The sequence below is a fragment of the Coregonus clupeaformis genome, chromosome 31 (genome assembly GCF_020615455.1).
Source record: "Coregonus clupeaformis isolate EN_2021a chromosome 31, ASM2061545v1, whole genome shotgun sequence".
NCBI lineage: Eukaryota > Metazoa > Chordata > Actinopteri > Salmoniformes > Salmonidae > Coregonus > Coregonus clupeaformis.
Genome location: NC_059222.1, coordinates 38,870,210 through 38,896,251, shown reverse-complemented (window position 1 = coordinate 38,896,251; position 26,042 = coordinate 38,870,210). Strand labels below are relative to the sequence as shown.

The following is a 26,042-nucleotide window of genomic DNA, read 5'->3' as shown; positions in this document are numbered from 1 at the left end:
GCCCCTCAGACTGGCTATGTGTGAGAAGGCTCTGGCTGAGTACCTGGAGACCAAGCGTCTGGCCTTCCCCAGGTTCTACTTCGTCTCCTCTGCTGACCTGCTGGACATCCTGTCCAATGGAAACGACCCTGTGGAGGTACGCTTCCAGGCAGCCAGTACATCTACAGAGCACAGCAACGGACCACATATTATCCCATATCTCCAGTGTGTGACTGCCTGTGTTCACATCTGCAGGTCAGCAAGCACCTGTCCAAGCTGTTTGATAGCCTGTCCAACCTCAAGTTCCAGCTGGACGAGAGTGGCAAGCCCATCAAGGTGGCCCTGGGAATGTGGAGTGAAGAGATTGAGTATGTCACCTTTGACAAGGACTGTGACTGCTCAGGACAGGTGTGGAAACAATCATATACTACTGTATAACTAAGTGTGTAACTCTTACATTAGGGCTCTGCATACTGCAGTCAATGCTATGCAATATTTTTTAGATGTTCCTTCTGTGTTTGTGTGCAGGTGGAGATGTGGCTGAACCGTGTGCTGGAGAGGATGTGTGCCACTCTGAGAGTGGAGTTTGGAGAGGCTGTCCAGGCCTACGAGGAGAAACCCAGAGAACAGTGGCTGTTTGACTACCCAGCCCAGGTCTGTACTCTCACTTATCTCTTGCTTAAACATGATTTTTGAAATGTTTGCACACTTATTGAAAATAAAATACAGAAATATCTCATTTACATAAGTATTCACACCCCTGAGTCAATACTTTGTAGTAGTACCTTTGGCAGCGATTACAGCTGTGAGCCTTTCTGGGTAAGTCTCAAAGAACTTTCCACACCTGGATTGTACAACATTTGCCCATTATTATTTTCTAAATTCTTTAATCTCTGTCAAATTGGATGTTGATCATTGCTAGACAACCATTTTCAGGTTTTGCCATAGATTTTCAAGTAGATTTAAGTCAAAACTGTAACTTGGCCACTCAGGAACACTGTCTTCTTGGTAAGCAACTCCAGTGTAGATTTGGCCTTGTGTTTTAGGTTATTGTCCTGCTGAAAGGTGAATTCATCTCCCAGTGTCCGGTTGAAAACAGACTGAACCAGGTTTTCCTCTAGGATTTTGCCTCCTTTCCATTTATTTTTTATCCTGACAAACTCCCCAGTCCTTAACGAGTAGAAGCATACCCATAACATGATGCAACCACCACTATGCTTGAAAATATGGAGAGTGGCCTCTCTTAAATATGGCGTTTACCTCTCTTGCACCGTTGCTTCCTCTTTCGAGTCCCAGGGATTAGGGCTTGGTCCGGAGTGAGCAGAATGTCAAGAGCTGTCGACACGTAGAAATTATCATCCAAATCGAGTTTCGTGATCGCTGTTCTGATGTTCCTATGACCGACTGTTTTCAAATGATGGAGAAGACACGTACAACAAAAGTTAAGATCAGTGTAAAAAATCACACAAATTAGGAGCCCATAAAATGGCTGTTATCCACTGCAGCGCCATCTTGATTTGCGTGCACATAACTAAAATCATCACGGAAATTTGAGTTACGAGTGCATATCTCAACCTGTGTTGTGTTGTGTTCCAGATTGCCCTGGCCACCACTCAAATCTGGTGGACCACAGAGGTGGGCATAGCATTCGCCAGGCTGGAAGAGGGCTATGAGAATGCACTCAAGGACTACTTCAAGAAACAGGTGACCCAGCTGAACACTCTGATCACGCTGCTGATTGGAGAGCTGTCCAGAGGAGACCGTCAGAAGATCATGACCATCTGTACCATCGACGTCCACGCTCGAGACGTAGTCTCCAAACTCATCAGCACCAAGGTAAGCCTAACCCTCTCTCCATGTACTGTCGGGAACCACTGAACTAACAAACAAAACAAAAACAAAACTGGTCAAGGATTAGAGTTATTTTGTTTATTATTCGTTTTCATATCTCACATGTGTGATTCTGTCAGAGACAGACAGGTCGAGTGGCGAACGTGGTGAGCCCCTCCCCTCATCATAAGGAGCCACTCGCCCGCCCTCTGGTCATTCTCATCTCTACTCTAAGTGCTCCTTAGCACGACTTGATCTGTTTTCATGTTAAACTGTTCACAGGTGTGCCACGAGGTTACGACGCCGAGCACACGTTTTTCAGCTCTCGTCTTCTGTGTTGGTTGACTTTACCGAAACAAATGTTTTCGCTTCAGGCAAGAATGAGCTTTTATGCTTTTTCTTACCTTTGTCTCCTTTGCTAGCTAGCGTCACACGGCTAGCTACTGAGACTTGGCTAGCTTAGCTGCAAGGCTTAGCTAACCTGGATAGCTCGCCACAAGGCTTGCTATCCTACCGAATAGCTTTCTACCTGGAAGGGTAAAATGAATAGCTTGCTCTCTCGTTTAGCTCAACCCACTACCGTGCCGCAGTGACTAGATCGACCGTCCTAGCTTCACTGCTTATTGGTCGAGAGCCACGCTTTTGTTCGTTGCAAGACCAACAAAGCGCTAGCTTCCTTTGGCTAACATTGTGCTAACTAGCTAGGCTACTTGCCCACGAGGCAAACGCTAGCTATGTTTCACTTTGTTCTCGGTGTTCTTAGGTGTTTTCTGGAGCCATGGAGCCTGCTATCTTGGCCCAAGGAGTACCGAGCAAAGCCCCTGCCCCAGCACCGGCAAATCGGTGTCCATGTGGGTCACCATATCAGGCAAAGACACGCACACCCTGTATGTTGTCTGCCTGGGTCTCGAACACGCGCAAGCAACGTTCGACGATCCCCAGTCATGTGTCCACTCCCCTCTCGCACTGTCCCAGGCAAGCAACTCCTCCCAGCTATCCCAGCTTGTGTGGCGGAAGCCAAACGTAATTGGGACAAACCCTTGATTGGCAAAGTCCAAACCTGACTCTTTGCCAACATGAATGTCAAGGACATGGAGGAGCTGGGCCTCAGCAAGCCACCGGTTGTCGAGCCATCACTGGCCAACCACCTCAACCCCAGTCTCTCGTCAGAGTCCATATTTTATACTCATACGTCATACAAAAATCCCTCCTCTCTGTAGGCGGGCTGTAGTTTTCCACTTTAAAACTGCTCTCCTGACCATCAGTTCACACACACACACACACACACACACACACACACATACACACACACATACATACACACATACATACACACTTCTAAGCCTAACAGTTTCTCTCCTCCCTAAATTCCTCAGTTATCTTGGTTTCTCAGTTGCCTGTAGACAGTTCTCCTTGTCCTTTGTTGTCTGGTCTAACTCTTACCCACATTGCTAAATAGTAGCTCAATGTCATAGTCTTTACTGGTCCTACACTCACACATTACCAGGTAGTAGATTCTAACACATCTCACACAGTTTCGGAGTATAATAATTAGTCACTACTAAGAAAGTAGTAATCATACTTAAAACAAGAACATTTCACAACTATATTTAAGGGTGGAACATTTAGTCATAATTTTTTTACCTGTATATATTTTAATTTCTATATCAATCCACCCTTTGACTAAATTATCCACACTTTAATACACAGAAAATCATTACAATTACTTTTAAACTAGAGATTTATAGTTATAGGAAAACATCCAGTCTCAAACTATCTGAATCGTCGTCGTCCTCCACCAAGCCTGGTGGGTCATATTCTTCATTCGGTTGGTCGGAGTACAGGATTGGGCCGTATCTCACCATCTGCTGTGATACTGCATGCTCCAACGCCTTGATCACCAACCCTCGGACACAGGGAATAAGACAACATCCACAAAGAACAAGTATACCCATAGAAGCTATAGCTGCACCCAGAATAGTTACAACAATAGTTTTCCATTTACCAAACATGTTATCAAACCAACCGTTTAGGGAGCTATCAATACCAGAGTTCTCGGCCAGTTCGTTCGCCAGCGTGGTGAGTCCCTGAAGAGCTTTGGTCACAGACCCGTCCGGTGCTGTATTGTTGGGGATGAAAGTACAGCACATAGATCCAAACAGAACACAAACTCCGCCCCGCTCAGCCAAAAGCATATCTAAAGCTATTCTATTCTGCCATGCCATTAAGCTAGTTGCCGCTGTCTGCTCAGCCAATACCTTTATTGCATCACGAGTGTGGTTTATAAATCTTTGCTGGTTATAGTAAATATAATTTATCCAATCTACGTTTTTATTAATTGTTGACCACCAGAAAATACTAGATTCAAACCCAGCTGCGATCTGATTCTTAGCTTTGAATTCTTCTGGAACCCCTAGAGGTACTCCTATCCCATCAATATATATATCCTTTCATCAAAGGATCACGGGAGGAGGTCCCGCTTTCTACGTGACAACTCACCAGTCTATGTAGGTGAGGCCACAATCTGTTATCACCACTCAACCACCAGATGTCAGCACGGGCCTGGTTTTGGTTCCTAAAATCCTCTGGCTGCAACAAAGAGGAGAGATTAGTCATGGTCTCTTTAGTTGTGACATTCTCTGTGTGGGAGCAGGAGCTAAGATGCCCTACCCTGTATCCTATCTTATTAGTCCTAGAAAAACAATAATAATAATCCCCTGAGACTTCAAACAGAGGTAACCTAGGTCGGGGTGACTTTGTTATCGGGGATACAGATAGTGCAAGTTACTACAAGACTCCTTCACCACATTCCCAGGTGGCTTGAACAATTTAATCATGCAGGATAAACCTGACGGAGTGTTAAAGCCTGTCAAGGGGAACGGAGTAGTTGTTAACCTTGGTTTGGCTGTCCCACAGGCATAACAGTCCTCTTTAGACATAGTTCTTGCCGTATACTGAATCCATTCCAACCACAGGTTAGGATCCCTATACCCAGTCTCCACCTGTACTACTTCCTTCAGGTCTATAGTTTGCACTATCTTCACCACAGCCCCGGTCTCCCTACCTCCCTCAGAGAGGTGTACTCTATAGGGTGCCCCAATTGAAGAGGATATCTCACTTGTCAGGTCTGTACCATCTGCTGGGTTGATTACTACCCAGAAAGCCACTAATGGGTCTTCACAACATTTGGGGTCAAATCCTATGTACCACATTCCCTTATCCGTAGCCTTTACCTGTTTTAGCGTAATTCGGACTTTCAGACAGTACCTACCCTTATATGGGTCGCACTGCCATTTCTGGTAATTCCCTACTTTCACAATACTGCACCTGTCCTTAAACTGTGTATGGAGATTGACATATCCCCCCCTCTCGGTATGAGCAACTACATGGTCCCAGGATGTACATGGTGACATACATATATATCTCCCATCCTTTACGATACTACCAGCCAGTAGTCCCCAAGTCCCCAACTGGTCCGCAAAGACCTCAAAGTTGATGTCCTTTCCTACAGTCCCTAGTACTTCCCCTTTCCCTACGTCTAGCTGTCTCCTATGCCTACGTAGACTGTGCTCGGGTATTATTTTATCAACTTGTGTTAGGTTAACTACTACTTCTGGCGGATCAGGAGGGTTTGAGTGTGTTAGGAATATGGCCCTCACAATCAGACAGCTGCCTACCGTCAGGAGACCTGTGAATCCCCACCCTCGCCCTGAGAACATGTCAGACGCCAGAGGCCAACCCATTGCTTTACCTTCTATTGAACTCACACAGGGATGATCAGACAGGGTAAAGGAATCTTCGTTAAGGAGCCAACCCCCGAGCCCTAGTGGTGATCGGTTCTTTCTCCTAACTCTGTGTTTGTTCGTCAGGTGTAGCTGGGTTTACCTTTTTACATTGTGTGACATGCACCCAGGTGGATCTTTCCGCAATTCTTACAGCGAAGGCCGTCACCAACAGGACCTGATATGGACCTTCCCAACGGGGCTGCTTCCAGTTTTTCTTCTTTAAGGATTTGATCCACACCCAGTCACCTGGTTAGATAGAGTGGGTCACCTTCTCCTTTAGTTCACCTGTGGGGCACAAAACCTCTGACATACAGGTGTGGTTAATAAACTACCTTCTCATGTGTTCTACTAGGGTGCTCTCAATTTCTATTTCTGCCTGCTCCGGTCCTCCTAACTCGGGCATTCTGTATGGTCTACCAAATCCCTTCTCCAATGGCAATAACCCTTCTTTATCTGGAGTTCTCCTGATTGTAGTTAATACTATCGGTAGACATTGTACCCCATTTCTTCCTGTTCTCCTGTGTGTTTTCCTTAACCCCTCTCTAATCATACCGTTCACATTAGTATTCTCTTTCTAGACTGTATCTAAAAAAAAACGTTTAAAAAAAAGTTTTTAATCTTTACTTCGTCTATTTATCTTTAATCCTACCATCTACCATCATCCCCCCTCTTGACACATGTCACTGCCCATGTGTCAATATTACCACCTACCTAAACAATCACTTAGGTAATATTGGTAATTTATCATCCAATTGCCATCCCTTATTTATTTTTGAAACTGTCCCTTGCTTCTTTATTGCTCCTATCTTCCTGATCTCATTACTAAATAAATGATCTAGGTAATAGCTGTTTCGCATTAGATTGTGCCTTCCTCTGATTACTGCAGCTCATTGCATTAATTTAGTTTCAAATACCAACTTGTTGTTTATTAAAGCATAATAAAAATGAAATTTAAATGACAACATTTGATTATACCTCAATGTACTTCTATCCCGTAAACGTAATCCAAGATTAGTACAATTGACTAGCAACAGGTATCCCTCATTCAGGGAAAGCTCTCTCTCTCTCTTCTGTTATTTTATGGTTCAAATCATATATTATTACCAAATTATAATCTTCACACTTTTCACAGTATAATCTATACACTTTCCACTCAAATTACCGTCAACTTGGTAAAATAAACTATCTTAAAGTCCTCCTCTCATGTCTTTAGAATTACCAGTGTGGATGAGTAATTAACACCAGAAAGTCAAAACAGAGGTTCAGAGGCAATTGAAATCATTCAACGAACTGTTCCATCCCATAGTATACTAAACATTACCATTATTCTAAATATTTCATAAATGTTACTTATCCCAAGTGTTCATTAAGTCCTCATGACATTTATTCTCATAAGAAATCATATATACCCTAAACTCAGTCAAAACAGAAAAACTCCATAAAATTCACTGTGTGTGCTCCTTTAAGACTTATCACCTTTGACCTGTTGAAAACCCCCCAAAATTGAAATAACAACCCTTTATAAACATCATACTAGGTGTGTTGTTTTTTATTTGAAAAACCCAATTGAAAAACAACAACCAAAAATAGCCAGGCCCCACTTAATTTGGTAGCTCACTTTTACGACCTAAATACTGCCTAACTCCACTAAACGGCTCCCCCTATCCCTGGGCAACATTCCAATGAGATAAGCGAATTTCTTTCTCCTGGAAGAGAAATTATTCATTTTGTTAACCTTCAATTACCATCAGTAATCTAAAGATGGTAAGTACACACAAAACATGATACAGATATCCCCAGTCCTAACTCATCAATAATCGTTTGTATCAATCTAATTCCTCATAACTAATCCATAAAACCACTCAAAATTCCTTGAGTATACAATGATTATGTTTAATTGATTACCCTTCAGATCATATCCTCTTTAAATCTCACAATGATTATTGAACCCCTAAATCTGCTCCATGTGATCTCATCTCAAATTATCCATTATCAATTATTTGATCAACACCATAGGAAAATCTGTCTCCCCTTCTATTGTTCCTGTCGCCCCTGTAAATGTCATATTTCATTCATTAGCCAATACAATCACATACTCCGTGTAAGTAAGACATTATATTTTATCCCAGGCATCCCCTTAACATAATGCTATAGGAGACTTCCATCAATCCTGGAAGACACTATATAATACCACGTTTCATTAAGTTCACTACACCTTCTAATATAAACTGTGATGTCACGAGAGGCTGTGTCCTGGAGGGACGTTACATCCCCCTGAGGTGGCTGCAAACCCAGACAGCTATGGCTCCATCTGCTGGTATGGTCGGGAACTCCACCCCTCTATGGCCAATCTTCCCACGCAGCTGAAACAAATCAGGAGCTGATGAGCTGAAGGTTTGGGAAGGGAAGAGACACACTGAGGGAGTGTGTGGGGGGTGAAGAGACACAGTCTCCAACCTGGGCTCTCTGGAGGACAAGAGTGCTGCACGTCCACTTCCATGAGGAATATAAGGATTTGGAGATACTTACCTTTGGGAAATACTCACCGTTGGATATATGCACCTGTGGAAATACGTGAGAGACATTTGGAAGGACTTTTTGCTGGGTTGGCCACTAGCTGCAACGTGGACTACAGTAAGGCTGGGGAAAAGTTATCTGAGCGAGTGAGAATTATGATTTTGGATGCGGAAGAGACATCCCTGAACTGTTAACCCTTAAAGAGCCACAAGAGAACAGAATTTTGTTATATTTTCGTTAATTTCCCAAGACCTATAATAAAATCCTTGTTTTGTTTGAACCTTGTCTCCTGGCACTACTTGAGCAATCCCGCTGAAAGCTGTGTAGCCTCTCGTGACGTCACAAAACCTATAACCCCTTTCTATTAATTTAATCATCGCAACCTGTTGCATTGATGTTTTTAAAATATAAACCTATTGTTTAATAACTTCATACTTATAACCAATGTTTATTCAATCCATCATCCTAATAGTCACAACTATATCCCATTGTTCAACGTACCATAAACAGATTATTGTTTTAGAAATCACCAATTATTTTCATACACCACTGGTGTTACCCAACCTATACAATAAAGTAATAACCATTATAATTTGTCAAAGAAATGCTTTTCATTCAACTATTCAAACTTCTGCTCAATACAGTCAAGCAAGTACAACTCTTTTACCCGCGAACTAGAACCATAAATTATTTTCCTTTGTTCTCAATTCAAATCATTGTCCCAACCCTATAGCAATTTTCAGTTCGCTATTCAATTTCTTTAACTGTTCTCTCTGATTAGGCCCTAATTAATAAAACAAATACCCCCCTCCCCCCTCCCCGAGCCTTCCTACACAACGGGGGAGGCGCGGGGACCTCCCCTAATCATCTTCCTTCTTACGAAATCATGTCATTAGTCCTTGTATCCACAACCCATTACTACTTAATAACATATTTTCATAGACCTTTCTAGAATACTCATCTACTTAAGCTATCTAATTCAACCTTTCACATTTCCCAATCCACCTAGTAATCTAGGTCCATTGCCCCAATGCGAAAGCTTTACCCACTGTCCCTACCTGGGTTCGAACCAGGGACCCTCTACATACATTGCCAGTCACTCCACAAAATCCGCGATCCTTTCAAAGCAACTACTTCCAGTTCATAGAGCAAGTGACGTCACCAAATGAAAACCGCACTAGCTCTCACCTCATTCAGCAACACAAAAACTATCCCCGCACCTATTCCTGTTGAATAAGTGAGTCTTTCTATTTAACCCAAACCACGCTACAAATCTTCCATTCAACATCACCAAACCAAATACTCAGTAGTATCCAGTTACCACCCATACCAGCCGTTGAATTCCACTCATACATACTGATTTCACCTTATGCCATTGAAATGCCCAATAAACCATAATAGTTCAATGGAACCCTATATTTGCTTTCTAGTATATTATACATTACTTCTATAACCACATTATTTTAAACTTTTAGTCAAAACAAACAAAACATCTGTTCCCAGAGCTGCAACTTAAACTACTCTGTTATACTAACAGCTATGTGTTGCTAGGACAATCTTTTTTCTCACCCATGACGTATATCTATGTTTGGGTGAGCAAGTCAATATATAATTATTCTTCCAATTATTATTTTATGAAGTCTCTAGCCTCTCATTCAACACAAATCCCCATCATCAAATATACTCCCAGCAGAACTGAAAAAAAAACAAAAAACAGACTGTGATATCCAGGACACTGCCCCTTTGTTTCTGGCCTCCAAAATATTTGTAATGGTCCTGCTTATCTCTGGTCCCATTCCACTGAGGAACACTATATTTTTAATTGCTGATGGTAGGGCGTATCATTCCCCTGTCTCTGGTCTGGCTCGGGTATGCCACTGTTTGCGTTAAACACATCTTTAACCCTCTCTAAGTACTGGCTGACAGTCTCACTATCCTCTTGTTTACACTCATGTACTTAAGAGAAGTCTGCATGATGATGGTAATGTTCTCTGAGGCTATTACACAATTCAGTTATTTTCCCAACATACTCTCCGTGGTCGGCCCATGGCAAAAGTGCCCTCTGGGCATCCCCTGAAACCCACTGCCCTCTAACGGCAGCCCAATCCTTACTATTCCTGTTTTGGGGTACGTCATTCCTTCTACCGCTCTGGCCACGTTCCTCTGTGTTCATGGCCTGTATACATCTGAAGTTGCTGGGGCCCCTTTCATTCCCCGCCAATAGATTAGGTAAGGCTATCAGTGGGTACTAGCCCCCTCCTACTCTCTCATCTCCTGACTCATACTGACTCCCTCCTGAGCTTAGCTCGAATCCTCCTGTTCCTCTCTTTTCTGTTTCTTTAGATCATTACCACAATTTACATGCATTTGTTTAATCATGGACTCTAGTTTAATTACTCTCTTTTCTGTTTAATTTAGATCAGTACCACAATTTACATGCATTTGTTTAATCATGGATTCCAGTTTAATTACATCAAGTCGCCCAGTAAACCCATTATTTTTATTTTTTTCCAATTTGGTAAATAATACAAATTTCGTTTGTCTCTAATTTCCATATATTTCTCGTCCCCAGTAAATTCTGGGACCTCTTGTGAGGATTTGCCTCCCATGGTTGGTACTGTTAAAAATCCCTTAGCCACCTCTTCTATATAACAAGTTATTCAAAACAGTTTCACACAACAATTGGAATCACCCCTTCCTGTGTAGGTACTAGTCCCCCAGAATTATCTCCTACTCTACTTAGGAATTCATCCCCACAGTGTAATCTTGATAATTCCTGACAGTCTCATACAACAGGAATGGGTTCTCCCTCCTCTAGCCACCTCTTCTTTATAACAAGTTAGTTAAAACAGTTTCACACCACACCTGGAATCACCCCTTCCTGTATAGGTACTAGTCCCCCAGAATTATCTCCTACTCTACGGAGGAATTTATCCCCGCAATGTAATCTTGATAATTCCTGACAGTCTCATACAACAGGAATGGGTTCTCCCTCTTCTCTATACAACCACCTGGAACCACCCCTTCCTGTATATGTAGTCTTGACTAGTCCCCCAGAATTATCTCATACTCTACAGAGGAATTTATCCCCACAATGTAATCTTGATAATTCCTGACAGTCTCATACAACAGGAATGGGTTCTCCCTCTTCTCTATACAACCACCTGGAATGATTCATAGATGTGACTTTTGAGCAAATATTAGGTCTCACACGTATACAACCTTACATGATTATTGGTTAACACTATTGGTAACCCGGAGTTTGTAAGGCTCCAGTTTCATGAAACGGATAGAGTTACGGCAAAATCTACAGTTGTTTGTGACTTTTGACTTTACTAATATTCTATTTCTCACACATGCAATTTTAATTCCTTCTGGTGTACATTTTGTATTTGTTTAACCCAGATTATTTGTTGACTGTTCTATAATCTCTTACAGGTTACATCCCTTAGGTGTACTTTTAATAGTTCCTTCTATTTCAACACCGGGTAGTTTCTTTTGGTAATTGGCCTATTACCGTGAGTCGTTACGGACCCACCAACCTTAAATTGGCTACAACCTTAAATCGGCTACCGGCTACAGCCTTAATTTGGCTACCTTAAAATGGCTATGCGTTGATCAATTTGCTACTTTAAATTATGACGTTACCCTCAGTCAATATTTTAGCAAGTTCTCAAATCAATTTCACCAAGTAATGAATAAAGACTACTGACCTTATCCTTGCAGCCGAGATTCAATGTAGGTTTGGATTCCGTCACCGTCTCTGTCATTAATCAGGTGTCCTCTGGCCTGTCTTAACCCTTAATGTCAAAGGGCAGGACTTTCTATTTACGAATGTATCATTCGCCCGTCGATATATTTCAGAGTTACCTGGAATGACAGAGGCAGGTATTGGATTCCGGCTCTTGAAGGACCAAGCTGTTACGTGAATTATTTAACAAACTATTTCAGTGTCTCTGTGCGTCTCCCAAAATCAAGAAACGGACAGAGTCCTGGTCTGCATAGTCAGAGATGTTTATTCATTGAGAATTCTGCCATCACAATTTCAGAGTCCATCTTTTATACTCATACGTCATACAAAACTCCCTCCTCTCTGTAGGCGGGCTGTAGTTTTCCACTTTAAAACTGCTCTCCTGACCATCAGTTCACACACACACACACACACATACACACATACATACACACACACATACATACACACTTCCAAGCCTAACAGTTTCTCTCCTCCCTAAATTCCTCAGTTATCTTGGTTTCTCAGTTGCCTGTAGACAGTTCTCCTTGTCCTTTGCTGTCTGGTCTAACTCTTACCCACATTGCTAAATAGTAGCTCAATGTCATAGTCTTTACTGGTCCTACACTCACACATTACCAGGTAGTAGATTCTAACACATCTCACACAGTTTCGGAGTATAATAATTAGTCACTACTAAGAAAGTACTAATCCATCTCCTCTAACTGAAGCTAATTGTAGAGATTTTTTTTCTATTGATAATGTCAAATTAACAGCCACACAGAAAGACTCATGTGAAGGTGAAATTACAGAGGAGGAACTTCTGGATGCAATTAAAGACTTTAAGTCCAGGAAAACTCCAGGGTTGGATGGCATACCAATCGAGGTATACCAAACCTTTTTGATATACTAAGAGGACCGTTATTAGCATGTTTTAACCACTCCTATGTAAATGGTAGATTATCTGACACTCAAGAAGAAGGTCTGATCTCATTATTACTGAAACAGGATACAAGTGGAAAATATAAAGATCCAGTCCATTTACAAAATTGGAGGCCCCTTACACTTCAGTGTTGTGATGCAAAAATCCTAGCAAAATGTATAGCGCATAGAATTAAAAAGGTATTGTCGGATATTATTCATTCTAATCAGACAGGTTTTTTTACATGGAAGATACATTGGAGATAATATAAGGCAAGTATTGGAAACAATAGAACACTATGGAAAATATGGGAAACCAGGCCTGCTATTCTAGCAGACTTCGAAAAAGGCATTTGATAAAGTTCGACTGGAATTTATATATAAATGCCTGGAGCATTTCAATTTTGGAGAATCTCTTATAAAATGGGTCAAAATCATGTATAGTAACCCTAGGTGTAAAATAGTAAATAATGGCTATTTCTCAGAAAGTTTTAAACTGTCAAGAGGAGTGAAACAAGGTTGTCCACTATCGGCATATCTATTTATTGTGGCCATCGAGATGTTAGCTATTAAAATCAGATCCAATAATAATATCAGAGGATTAGAAATACAGGGCTTAAAAACAAAGGTGTCATTGTACGCAGATGATTCATGTTTTCTTTTAGATCCACAACTAGAATCCCTCCACAGCCTCATAGAGGATCTAGATACATTTTCTAACCTCTCTGGATTAAAACCAAATTATGACAAATGTACTATATTACGTATTGGATCACTAAAAAAATGCAATTTTTACATTACCATGTAGTTTACCAATAAAATGGTCTGATGGTGATGTGGATATACTCGGAATACATATCCCAAAGGAAATAAATGATCTCACTTCAATAAATTTTAATAGAAAGTTAGCAAAAATAGATAAGATCTTACTACCATGGAAAGGAAAATACCTGTCAATTTGTGGAAAAATCACCCTGATTAACTCTTTAGTATTATCCCAGTTTACCTATTTGCTTATGGTCTTGCCTACGCCTAGCAAACAGTTTTTTAAATTATATGAAAAAAAAATATTCAATTTTATTTGGAACGGCAAGCCAGACAAAATTAAAAGAGCATATTTATATAATGAATATGAATTCGGAGGACAGAAATTATTAAATATTAAAGCATTAGACCTATCACTAAAATCTTCAGTCATCCAAAAGTTATACTTAAATCCGAACTGGTTCTCAAGCAAATTAGTAAGATTGTCTCACCCATTGTTCAAGAAAGGCCTTTTTCCCTTTATTCAGATTACAACCTCTCACTTTCAGTTATTTGAAAAGGAAATAATCTCCCAAATGTCACTATTTCTAAAACAGGCCATAGAAAGTTGGTTGCAATTTCAATTTAATCCTCCAGAAACGACAGAACAAATAATGCAACAAATATTGTGTTTAATTCAAATATACTAATTGACAAAAAACCTTTATTTTTTGACAGAATGTTTAAAAAAGGTATAATCTTCGTAAATGATATCATCGGTAGGACTGGTGGAGTTATGTCGCACATGCAGCTAACAAAAACATATGGAAATGTCTGCTCTACCCAAAATTACAACCAAATAATTGCAGCCTTACCGCAAAAGTGGAAGAGGAAAGTTGAAGGGGGAGAAAGTAAGGAACTTGTCTGTCGGCCTTGCATTAAAGAACATAATTGGTTAAGGAAAACTGTGATAAATAAAAAAGTATATCAGTTTCACTTAAGGACCAAAGGATTGACAGCCGTCCCATATAGATTGCAAAATAGTTGGGAAGAGACCTTTGGCGTACCGATCCCATGGCATAGTGTTTATGAACTGACACGCAAAAGCGACACCGGATTCAAAAATTAGAATCTTTCAATTGAAATTATTATATAAAATTCTTGCTACCAATAGAATGTTATTTATATGGGGGATACAATCTTCCCAGCTCTGCAGATTTTGCTGTGAAGAGATAGAATCATTAGATCATTTGTTTTGGTTCTGTCCATTTGTAGCTTGTTTTTGGACACAGGTCCAGGAATGGCTAAAGGATTGCAATATTTACCTGGAACTAACCTTGCAGATAGCATTACTGGGTGATCTGAAAAGTCATAGTCAATCAATCAATAATATAATAATACTTTTAGCAAAAATGTTTATTTTTAATTCACAATCTGTAGAAGCAATGAGAATAGAAAGGTTCAGAACTTTTGTAAAACATCACAGTACGGTTGAAATATATATGGCAAATAGAAATCCTATATGGATGGTGTTAAGAGATAGATGGGAGGTATTGAATAGAGTTGAAGGATGGGTAATAACAAATAACAACAAATAATAACAAAGATAGCTAATAATGTAAGCATACTGTGTCCATAATAAGTATATAGGTTGTATGTTGGGAGCTTTTGGGAAAGAGCACAGTTAGAAAGATATGGCATTTAGAAGCAAACCGGATGGACATCATGAAAATGATCGGAGAGGTTGAGAGTAGAAGAGGTTCAGGAGCAAAAAAATAAAATTAATATATATATATATATATATATATATATATATATATATATATATATATATATAATTATTGTAAAATTAACTCTGTCCATAAGGTGTAGATAGTAAGTATAGACCGGAAGTAGAGGCCTGGGCGTTGTTGTTCACTAATTTACTCCAAGTAGGGAAAGGATGGTGGGGTTGAAAAGTAATAAAGGGGAATATATATATAAAAAATAAAAATAAACATGGGGGATTGGAAGTGATGCAGACAATTACATTGATAGAAGATACAATCTATCTGCAATATTAAGCTGATCCATCCCCCCCCAAAAAAAACAACAAAAAAACAAAAAACAAAAAGAAAGTACTAATCATACTTAAAACAAGAACATTTCACAACTATATTTAAGGGTGGAACATTTAGTCATAATTTTTTTACCTGTATATATTTTAATTTCTATATCAGTCAATTAAACAAAATATGCTAGACAAGGTGGAATCTTTTTGTGTCTGTAAAATGAATTATGCTAGAAATGTCGGTGGAAATGCTTTTATGTGCAAATATTGATATAATAACCATCACATTGAAGTAAACTTGGGAGTCACGCGATGACATGTTGTGTGGTCCTCCCACTACGACTCGTCGGGAAAGCATTTGTTATTTTTATTTTCACAGGGTGGTGAAAATGCATGATCATCAATGCTTGGCTGCCGTTTGACAAATACAAATAATCTCGCTCTTTTGTCCATAATAATCTCATAATGTAGGCTATACGTGCGCTCTAGCCAACAGCGAGCAGACTGTATCTGCACGTGCCAATACCAGAGTGGGCACACTCGCTATATAACGCAACATTTATTGTGAGAAAACCATCAGTAGAGTTGAAAATGGGATTGAAACCCATTTAACTTGTATTTTTTATTTGGTACAAGGGAATTTAAAGGTATTTTTATGTGCACTACGTCATCACGCACAGCCTTTTATCTGCAACAAGTCAATTTGATGGAAACACATATCTGGTGGGAAAATGCGAATTTTAGAATATTCGCATGTAAATCTGTCGCAAATTGGATGTAAACCTAGCAATAGACTGACCAGGTGAATCCAGGTGAAAGCTATGATCCGTTATTGATGTAACTTGTTAAATCCACTTCAATCAATGTAGATGAAGAGGAGGAGAGGTTAAAGAATAATTTTTAAGCCTTGAGACTATTGAGACATGGATTGTGTATGTGTGCCATTCAGAGGGTGAATGGGCAAGACAAAATATTTAACTGTACTAGACTAAACTGTACTGTATGGTACAGTACGGTACTGTATGATACTGTACCGCACTCTACTCAGGGCTTGACATTAACTTTTTTAGCCACTTGTCCTTTGGACAAGTAGGACAGATTTTTTACTTGTCCGAAAGCTGAAGTCACTTGCCCCCTCCCCCAAAAAACAATAACACACTGGAGTGTCCGTGATAAAAATAGACTTTGGCTATTGGCCCAGATCATCCGACATTCGAGAGAGAAAAAAACCCACAACAGATTTTCTGACCAGATATTTTGCGCTGCTTTGGTGAGACTCTTAGCTCTGTCTACGTTGTTCTTTTGCTTTGTGTAAATATAACATATTTATTGAAATAGGCTATAGCAAATAGGAATATAGGCAATTTACTCAGAATGTCAACCATGCACTGCCCTGCTGTGCGCTGCGGCAGCGCCGATGCCTGATGCAATTCTGATCTGAGTAACAACTGAAATCTATATTCTAGTTGTCCGACAATTTTTTTACTTGGCCCGGACAAGCCTTAATGTCGAGCCCTGCTACTGTACTGTGCTATGCTATACTGTGCTGTTCAAACTTGGGAAACATAGACGTCTATGATTGGTTCAGATTTGGTCCAGTCCGTAGTGGCCTTAATTTGACCCAACAAAATAAGTCTATGATTGGTTCATATTTGGTCCGGTCTGGACTGGCCTTGCTCCTTGAACCCTTCCCATTCTCATGCGTTTGACTCTACCCCTGGCGTCGACCATCTCAGTAGTTCCTCTTGGTCTACTGAGGATGAGAGCGGATGAGAAACGCTGGGTGTTTGCCCAACGTGTTTGCCCAACATGTTTGCCCAACATCTGTGTACATGGCGTCACCTCAATCGTCAGATAAAGGTGACCTCCACATGTCTCTCGGCTCTCAGTCACTGGAAGAGCCCCTCGATCTTCGTTTCTGGCACTCCCCTAATGGTAGTGGTGACGACAGATGCGTCACTCACGGGCTGAGGCGCAGTTCACGAGGGGAATGCAATAAACAGAGTGTGGACCCCACAACTCCGCATTGCTCACATAAATTACCTTGAATTGCTGACAGTGTTTCTTTCTCTGAGACACTTTCTACCCTCCCTTCGGAATTGTCACATCTTGATCAGAACCGACACTACGACTGGTTATCACATTGGATTGTGGAAGCTATTATATTGGCCTATAATATCAAGGGGTTACAGCCTCCAAAAGGCATGAGTGCTCACTGCACCAGAGGTATGGCTACATCTAGGGCACTGTTCAAGGGCATCTCCTTGCAGGAGATTTGCAATGCGGCTTGTTGGGCATCCCCTCATACTTTTATGAGGTTCTACCGGCAAGACGTCACTGCGCGTTCTTTGGTACATACTGTCCTCAGTGTTGGGGCCTCTGATGGTTGATACGTTGAGACTACCTGGCTTCGGAAAGAGAGCACATTTGCGATATGGGAGTTGGCCATATCCCACATGTGAGATATCGAAACTAATAATTGAAAGATAACTTAAGGTTATTTGCATAACCCCGGTTCTCTGATATTATGAGTGAGATATCTCACTGCATTCCCCTACTTGCAAGAGTGTGAGGAAGTTCGGCATGCTCGAGAATGACCAGCATGCTCGAGTGGCTCCTGATGATGAGGGGAGGGGCTCAACTTGTTTGCCACTCAACGTTTTGACCAGGATCTCTGGTGTTTTGACTAGGGTTTCTGGTGTTTTGACTAGGGTCTCTGGTGTTTTGACTAGGGTCTCTGGTGTTTGACTATATGCTCTGTCTCTGTGTTTTTGTTCTAGATTGATAACGTCGGGGCGTTCATGTGGCAGTCTCAGCTGAGGCATCGCTGGGATGACCATAACAAGCACTGCTTCGCCAACATCTGTGATGCCCTGTTCAGATACTCCTACGAGTACCTGGGAAACACCCCGCGATTGGTCATCACCCCGCTGACTGACAGGTGCACAGACCAATCACAGCTCAGCTCATATGAATTCTATCTAATCCATCAAAATATATATTTTCACATTTTATCTTGACAGGATGTTTCCTCTTCAATACTCAGTTTGTGTCACGACTTCCTCCGAAGCTGCCACCTCTCCTTGTTCAGGCAGGCTTCGGCGTTCGTCGTCACCGGCCTTCTAGCCACTGCCGCTGTGATGAGTGTGATTAGAAGGAGTCAGGTGCAGGAGGGTAAATCACAGAATACAGAGTTTATTTCGTCGTACACAGTTGCGCTGGAGAGCGACAACAAGGTACGGGTAGCTCCAACATAATACAGGCACAGGGGAATAATCTACCCCGGCAATACAAGGTACGAGTAGCTCCACCGAGCTACACTCAACTCACATAAAACAATCACCCACAAGGACAAGGGGGCAGAGGGAACACTTATACACGGACTAATGAGGGGATATAACCAGGTGTGTGTAATTGACAAGACAAGACAAATGGAATGATTATATATGGAGCGGCAGTGGCTAGTAAGCCGGTGACGACGAACGCTGAAGCCTGCCCGAACAAGGAGGGGAGGCAGCCTCGGCGGAAGTCGTGACAGTACCCCCCCCCCCCTTGACGCACAGCTCCACCAGCGCGACGGCCACGAGGAAGTGGAGCAGGGCGAGCCGGATGGCGACGGTGGAACTCCCGCAACAGGGAGGGATCGAGGATATACCTCACCGGGACACAGCACCGTTCCTCCGGACCGTACCCCTCCCACTCCACAAGGTACTGAAGGCCCCCCACCCGACGCCTCGAATCCAGGATGGAACGGACAGAGTACGCCGGGGCCCCCTCGATGTCCAGAGGAGGTGGAGGGACCTCCCGCACCTCAGACTCCTGGAGTGGACCAGCCACCACCGGCCTGAGGAGAGACACGTGAAACGAGGGGTTAATACGGTGTGACGTCACGAGAGGCTACACAGCTTTCAGCGGGATTGCTCAAGTAGTGCAAGGAGACAAGGTTCAAACAAAACAAGGATTTTATTATAGGTCTTGGGAAATTAACGAAAATATAACAAAATTCTGTTCTCTTGTGGCTCTTTAAGGGTTAACAGTTCAGGGATGTCTCTTCCACATCCAAAGTCATAATTCTCACTCGCTCAGATAACTTTTCCCCAGCCTTACTGTAGTCCACGTTGCAGCTAGTGGCCAACCCAGCAAAAAGTCCTTCCAAATGTCTCTCACGTATTTCCACAGGTGCATATCCAAAGGTGAGTATTTCCCAAAGGTAAGTATCTCCAAATCCTTATATTCCTCATGGAAGTGGACGTGCAGCACTCTTGTCCTCCAGAGAGCCCAGGTTGGAGACTGTGTCTCTTCCGTTCCCAAACCTTCAGCTCATCAGCTCCTCATTTGTTTCAGCTGCGTGGGAAGATTGGCCATAGAGGGGTGGAGTTCCCGACCATACCAGCAGATGGAGCCATAGCTGTCTGGGTTTGCAGCCACCTCAGGGGGATGTAACGTCCCTCCAGGACACAGCCTCTCGTGACATACACATCCCCCCTCCTCGGGACCGGCGTCCTCGTCGGGTAAAGGCAGCGAAGAAGGCATCACGCCGGGAGAGGGCGTCCGCATTGCCGTGGTGCTTGCCAGACTGCTCTCTCTTCAACTCCTCCAACTCTAGGACCAGGGACTCAGCCTCCTGTTGTCTCTCCTTGAGTTTCTTACTGAACGCATCAGCCTTGGTTTTAGCAGAGTTTAGCTTCTGTTGAGCAGCTTTCAGTTCCTTCTCTCTCTCTGCCTCCGCATTCTTCATCTTGTTCTCCAACACCTTGTACTTCTCCTCTGCCTTCTTCTGGACCTCCTTACTACTGGCAGGGTCTCCTCACACTCCTCGATGGTCCTGCGCAGCCTCTCCAGCTCCTCCTGTTGCTTAGGGAAGGAGCTCTGTTGGAGTTTAGCCTGGAGGATATCTAACTCTTCTGTCTTCATGTATAACTGTTGCTTTAACAAACGATACCTCTCAGCGGTCCCCTTCAGACCAGACAGTTCTTTGTCCAGATTCTGTAGCTCCGTCTCTGTGTCGGTCTGGGCACCTGCCATCCCTATCAGAGCCCGGGCGGGAGTGAGTAACTCGGAGGATTGCACCGGAGCCTTCCCAGGATGAGTCTTGCCTCTCCGTTTCCGAGGTACTCGGGTTATCCTCTCCTGAGACTCTCTCCAGAGTGGGTAAAAGGCTGGGCAGTCTCGTCCAATTAGGACAGGGACGGGGAGGGAATCAACCACCCCCGCCGTCGTGTGTATGGTTCCCCGTGTGCTGGTCATTGTAAGTTCAGTAATGGGGTATTCTCTGGTGTCCCCATGGACACAGGAAACTGGGAGGACTTTCCCCGGGGTCAGACACGTTGGGCCCACCAAATCCTTACGCACCAGGGTGGCCCGGCTACCAGAATCCAGTAAGGCCTCCCACATCATGGTGATTCACAGTTACCGGGCAGGTGGGGGGGTCGATCTGGGCCGCCATCTACGACTCCCAAGAGCGAGGCAAAACGGTGTGTGGGTGCTGAGCTGGAGGACTCCGCAGTGGGCATAGGTTCATCGGCTGGTTTCCCACACTGCCAGGAGATATGTCCCATCTCCCCACACCGGTAACACTGTCGAGTTTCCCCCTCCTGGTGTACTCTTCTTGGACCCGCCTGGTTTCTGGCTCCCCCTGGAGCCGGGATAAGTCCTGACGTGGCTGGGTTCGAGACCTTGGGGTCCTTTGGACGGGTTCTTCCCATTTGTGGTGGGGCCGCACTCCTGGGGTCTTTTCGGGAAGCATTCAGCATCTCCGCTGTGGCCTGGTACTTTTCCACAGCTTCCACGGTCAGATCAGCCGTGGTCAAGGCCTGTTGACTGATGAACCGTTTTGCCTCATAAGGCAGGGGCGCGTAGGTAACGATCCACCACAACGGCCTCCACCACCGCCGCTGCTGTATTCCTCTGCGGATCCAGCCATTTCCTTGCGTTCGGACAAGTTCTGCATCTGCGCCCGAGGAGGTTGGTCTGGTTGGAAGGTCCAGCTGTGAAAGCGCTGGGCCATACCAAACTTTGTGAGTCCATATCTGCTGAGGATCTCAGACTTCAGGGCATCATAGTCAGTAACCTGGTCAGGGCCCAGGTCCCGGACAGCATTCAGCGATTCCCCGGTTAGAAAGGGGGCTAACAGACCAACCCACTGTTGCTTGGGCCAGGCTTCCCTAGTGGCCGTGGCCTCAAATGCATGCAGGTATGCCTCAATGTCATCGGTAGCTCCCATCTTAGATATAAAGTCACTTGCCTTTATTGGGCGGGTATTTTGGACCACCCTCTGTCTCTGCAACTGCAATTCCTCTGCCTTCAGAAGGTTGGCTTTCTTTTGCTCCTCCAAGAGAGCCACGTTTGCTTGCATCTGGGCTTGCTGGCCAGCAACAAGGGCTTTCAATATGTCCTCCATTTCAGTCGGCGGGAGCCTACGGCCAACTTGGAAAACTGGGTGATCAAACCTTCGGTATCCTCCTCTGACATGCACTATTAACGCTTGGCGTGCCCGTATTCTCCACCATCTGTGACGTCACGAGAGGCTACACAGCTTTCAGCGGGATTGCTCAAGTAGTGCAAGGAGACAAGGTTCAAACAAAACAAGGATTTTATTATAGGTCTTGGGAAATTAACGAAAATATAACAAAATTCTGTTCTCTTGTGGCTCTTTAAGGGTTAACAGTTCAGGGATGTCTCTTCCACATCCAAAGTCATAATTCTCACTCGCTCAGATAACTTTTCCCCAGCCTTACTGTAGTCCACGTTGCAGCTAGTGGCCAACCCAGCAAAAAGTCCTTCCAAATGTCTCTCACGTATTTCCACAGGTGCATATCCAAAGGTGAGTATTTCCCAAAGGTAAGTATCTCCAAATCCTTATATTCCTCATGGAAGTGGACGTGCAGCACTCTTGTCCTCCAGAGAGCCCAGGTTGGAGACTGTGTCTCTTCCGTTCCCAAACCTTCAGCTCATCAGCTCCTCATTTGTTTCAGCTGCGTGGGAAGATTGGCCATAGAGGGGTGGAGTTCCCGACCATACCAGCAGATGGAGCCATAGCTGTCTGGGTTTGCAGCCACCTCAGGGGGATGTAACGTCCCTCCAGGACACAGCCTCTCGTGACATCACAACGGTAATCAGGGGGAAGTAATAACCTATAGGTGACCTCGTTGATTCTCCTCAGGACTTTGAACAGCCCCACAAACTGCGGGCTCAGCTTCCGGCAGGGCAGGCGGAGGGGCCACGGTGCCAGAACTGGTTGGTAACCTAAAACACATTGGAATGGCGTTAGGTTAGTAGAGGAGTGGCGGAGAGAGTTCTGGGCATATTCTGCCCATGGCAAGAACACCGACCACTCCCCCGGCCAGTCCTGGCAGTAGGACCGCAGGAACCTACCCACATCCTGATTTACACGTTCCACCTGCCCATTAGACTCTGGGTGGAACCCAGAGGTCAGGCTGACCGAGACCCCCAGACGTTCCATGAACGCCTTCCAGACCTGGAATGTGAACTGGGGACCTCAGTCAGACACTATCCTCTGGTACCCCGTAGTGCCGGAAGACGTGTGTAAACAGGGCCTCCGCAGTTTGCAGAGCCGTGGGGAGACCGGACAGAGGAAGGAGGCGGAAGGCCTTGGAAAAGCATTCCACATCGACCAGAATGGTGGTGTTACCTTGGGAGAGGGGAAGATCAGTCAGGAAATCAACACTTAGGTGAGACCATGGTCGTTGTGGAACTGGTAAAGGTTGTAACTTACCCGCTGGTAGGTGCCTAGGTGCCTTACTCTGGGCGCACACTGAGCAGGAGGAGACATACACCCTCACGTCCTTAGCCAAGGTTGGCCACCAGTACTTTCCGGTCAGGCAGCGCACTGTACGACCGATACCTGGGTGACCAGAGGAGGGTGACGAGTGTGCCCAGTAGATCAGACAATCACGGAAAAGAGCAGGCACGTACCGCAGCCCAGCTGGACACTGAGGTGGAGATGGATCTGTGCGTAATGCCTGCTCTATATCCGCGTCCATCACCCATACTACCGGCGCCACAATGCAGGAGGCCGGGAGTATGGGGGTGTTGTCTCTGGGCCTCTCCTCTGTGTCATACAGCCGTGACAATGCGTCTGCCTTCACAAATAAGAAACTCGAGGAGGCGGGTGAAGTGGAAAGTGATCTGCTCACAATGAGTCTCCTGGGTAATCATGGTGACTGGTGCAGTAACTTCCTGAACAAACCCGGACCCTAATGGTCGACTATCAAGTGCTCTGATGGGGAGTGGAATGGATAGGGGAACCAATGAAATGCCTAGACGGCGTGAGAATGCCCTGTCCATAAAGTTCCAAACTACGTCTTAATCGACTAGCGCCTTACACTGGGGAACTACCATGTGATCGGGAAAGTAGATGGGTAGGGTACAGTGCGCAGCAGAGGGCTCTGAACTAGTGTGGGTGTTTGATACTTGAGGTGATGCGAGAGTGCCCTAGAGTGTTTTGACGCATTTCTGCGTAACTCTGTAATTGTGGAATAAAGCCTGTTATTCTGTGATTTACCCTCCTGCACCTGACTCCTTTGACATCACCTCATCACAGTTTGTCCCAAAAATGACAAACTGCCATAATGTCTCACTCCGTTCTGTACAGTTCTGTTGTGTGAGTGATCATGTAAAGAGTTTCTGTCTCTCTCCCAGGTGTTACATCACTCTGACCCAGTCTCTCCATCTCATCATGGGTGGGGCTCCGGCCGGTCCTGCCGGTACCGGGAAGACAGAGACCACCAAGGATCTGGGCCGAGCCCTCGGCATCATGGTCTATGTATTCAACTGCTCTGAGCAGATGGATTACAAGGTGAATCTGTTGCTCAGACTTCTTATATTGCCAAAAAATGTAATCTTATTCAAGCATACAATAGATTCTGCTGTGGTTTTTTATTGGGCCTTATGTTGTCCTGTCTTGCCAGTCTTGTGGAGACATCTATAAGGGTCTGGCTCAGACTGGGGCCTGGGGCTGCTTTGATGAGTTCAACCGAATCTCAGTGGAGGTGTTGTCTGTCATCGCTGTGCAGGTAAGATACTTCTCTAGTTCTCGCCCCCTAAGATACTTCTCTAGTTCTCGCCCCCTCCTCTCTTTCTTTCCCCCTATCTCTCTCCCTCCTCTATCTATCTCTCTCTCTCATGGTGACACTGACCCCCCCCCCCCCTCCAGGTGAAGTCTGTTCAGGACGCTATCAGAGATAAGAAGATAATCTTTAACTTCCTGGGTGAGACCATCAAGCTGATCCCCACCGTGGGAGCCTTCATCACCATGAACCCGGGCTACGCCGGCCGTGCAGAGCTACCGGAGAACCTCAAGGCTCTGTTCAGGTACCATACACATAGTGGATCTCTCTCTCTGCCTCTCTATCTCGCAAACTCTCTTTCTCTCTTTCTGTCTGCGTCACCATCTCTTTATCTTCTTTCTTCCTCTTTCTCGCAGACTGTTTCTTTCTCAGTCACTCTTTCACCAAATATTTCTCTCTTGCCCTTACTTGTCTTCATACCTGAGTGTCTCTCTCCTGTAGGCCATGTGCCATGGTGGTGCCGGACTTTGAGTTAATCTGTGAGATCATGTTGGTGGCTGAAGGCTTCATCGACGCCAGAGTCCTGGCCAGGAAGTTCATCACCCTCTACACCCTCTGCAAAGAGCTGCTCTCCAAACAGGTACAGTAGCTACCTCACTGCTTTAATACACTGTCACTCTCATCCTGCTCACCCTTCATTCGCCTTGCTGTCTGCTCACAACACAGAGATTTTACATCCTCACCATCTCTTTAAAACATCTTCATAGTTTCCTTTGTGGTGTGTGTGTTTGTTTGTGTACAGGACCACTATGACTGGGGTCTGCGTGCCATTAAGTCCGTGCTAGTGGTGGCCGGCTCTTTGAAGAGAGGAGACCCGGGTCGCCCGGAGGACCAGGTCCTGATGAGAGCTCTAAGAGACTTCAACGTCCCCAAGATCGTGATGGACGACTCACCTGTGTTCCTGGGACTGATCGGAGACCTGTTCCCTGCTCTGGACGTCCCCAGGAAGAGAGACCTGGACTTTGAGAAGGTCGGACACGCACAAACACACACACACACTTGCCTCTCCTTAGCTAGACAGAGCACATGACAGAGGTGGGAAGGGCAGAAATAACATGAGCATTCATATAAATGTACACCTGTGTTTATACAGTATCTGTGTATCATCTGTAGCAAAAAAATACTTTTTTACAGTTGTCTATGTTAAAAAAGTAGTTTCTGATGCTACAGATGTAGGATCAGAATTTGATCACCCTGTTGCAGGATAACGTTTCTGCAATGCAGAAACAATTGTAGTGTATTTGTGGTTTAAAAAGGCTTCTGAAATTTGTAATTTCCACTAAATGTCAGACTTGATTTTCCCTTAAATATATCAACCCCTACAAAAAATGTCCATTCATTATAATCCACATAATAATTCACATTTCCTGTTGCTTCAGGATTATTTTCCTGCTGTA

The 26,042-nt window shown here is 44.0% G+C and overlaps 1 protein-coding gene across 3 annotated transcripts in view; it reads left to right on the top strand.

The window, feature by feature from the left end:
• LOC121547702 (dynein axonemal heavy chain 17) overlaps positions 1–26,042 on the top strand; it is a 122,841-nt gene that overhangs the window by 21,623 nt on the left and 75,176 nt on the right. For 2 of the 3 annotated variants that reach the window (XM_041859099.2, XM_041859098.2), the window contains exons 29-38: positions 10–136; positions 235–387; positions 508–633; positions 1,576–1,815; positions 18,337–18,497; positions 24,218–24,374; positions 24,487–24,591; positions 24,732–24,889; positions 25,087–25,225; positions 25,388–25,615. In XM_041859099.2, coding sequence (XP_041715033.2) covers positions 10–136; positions 235–387; positions 508–633; positions 1,576–1,815; positions 18,337–18,497; positions 24,218–24,374; positions 24,487–24,591; positions 24,732–24,889; positions 25,087–25,225; positions 25,388–25,615 — 1,594 coding nt within the window. Of the gene's footprint in view, positions 1–9; positions 137–234; positions 388–507; positions 634–1,241; positions 1,421–1,575; positions 1,816–18,336; positions 18,498–24,217; positions 24,375–24,486; positions 24,592–24,731; positions 24,890–25,086; positions 25,226–25,387; positions 25,616–26,042 lie in introns of those variants that run through there. The other variant, XM_041859100.2, reaches the window with a different exon arrangement.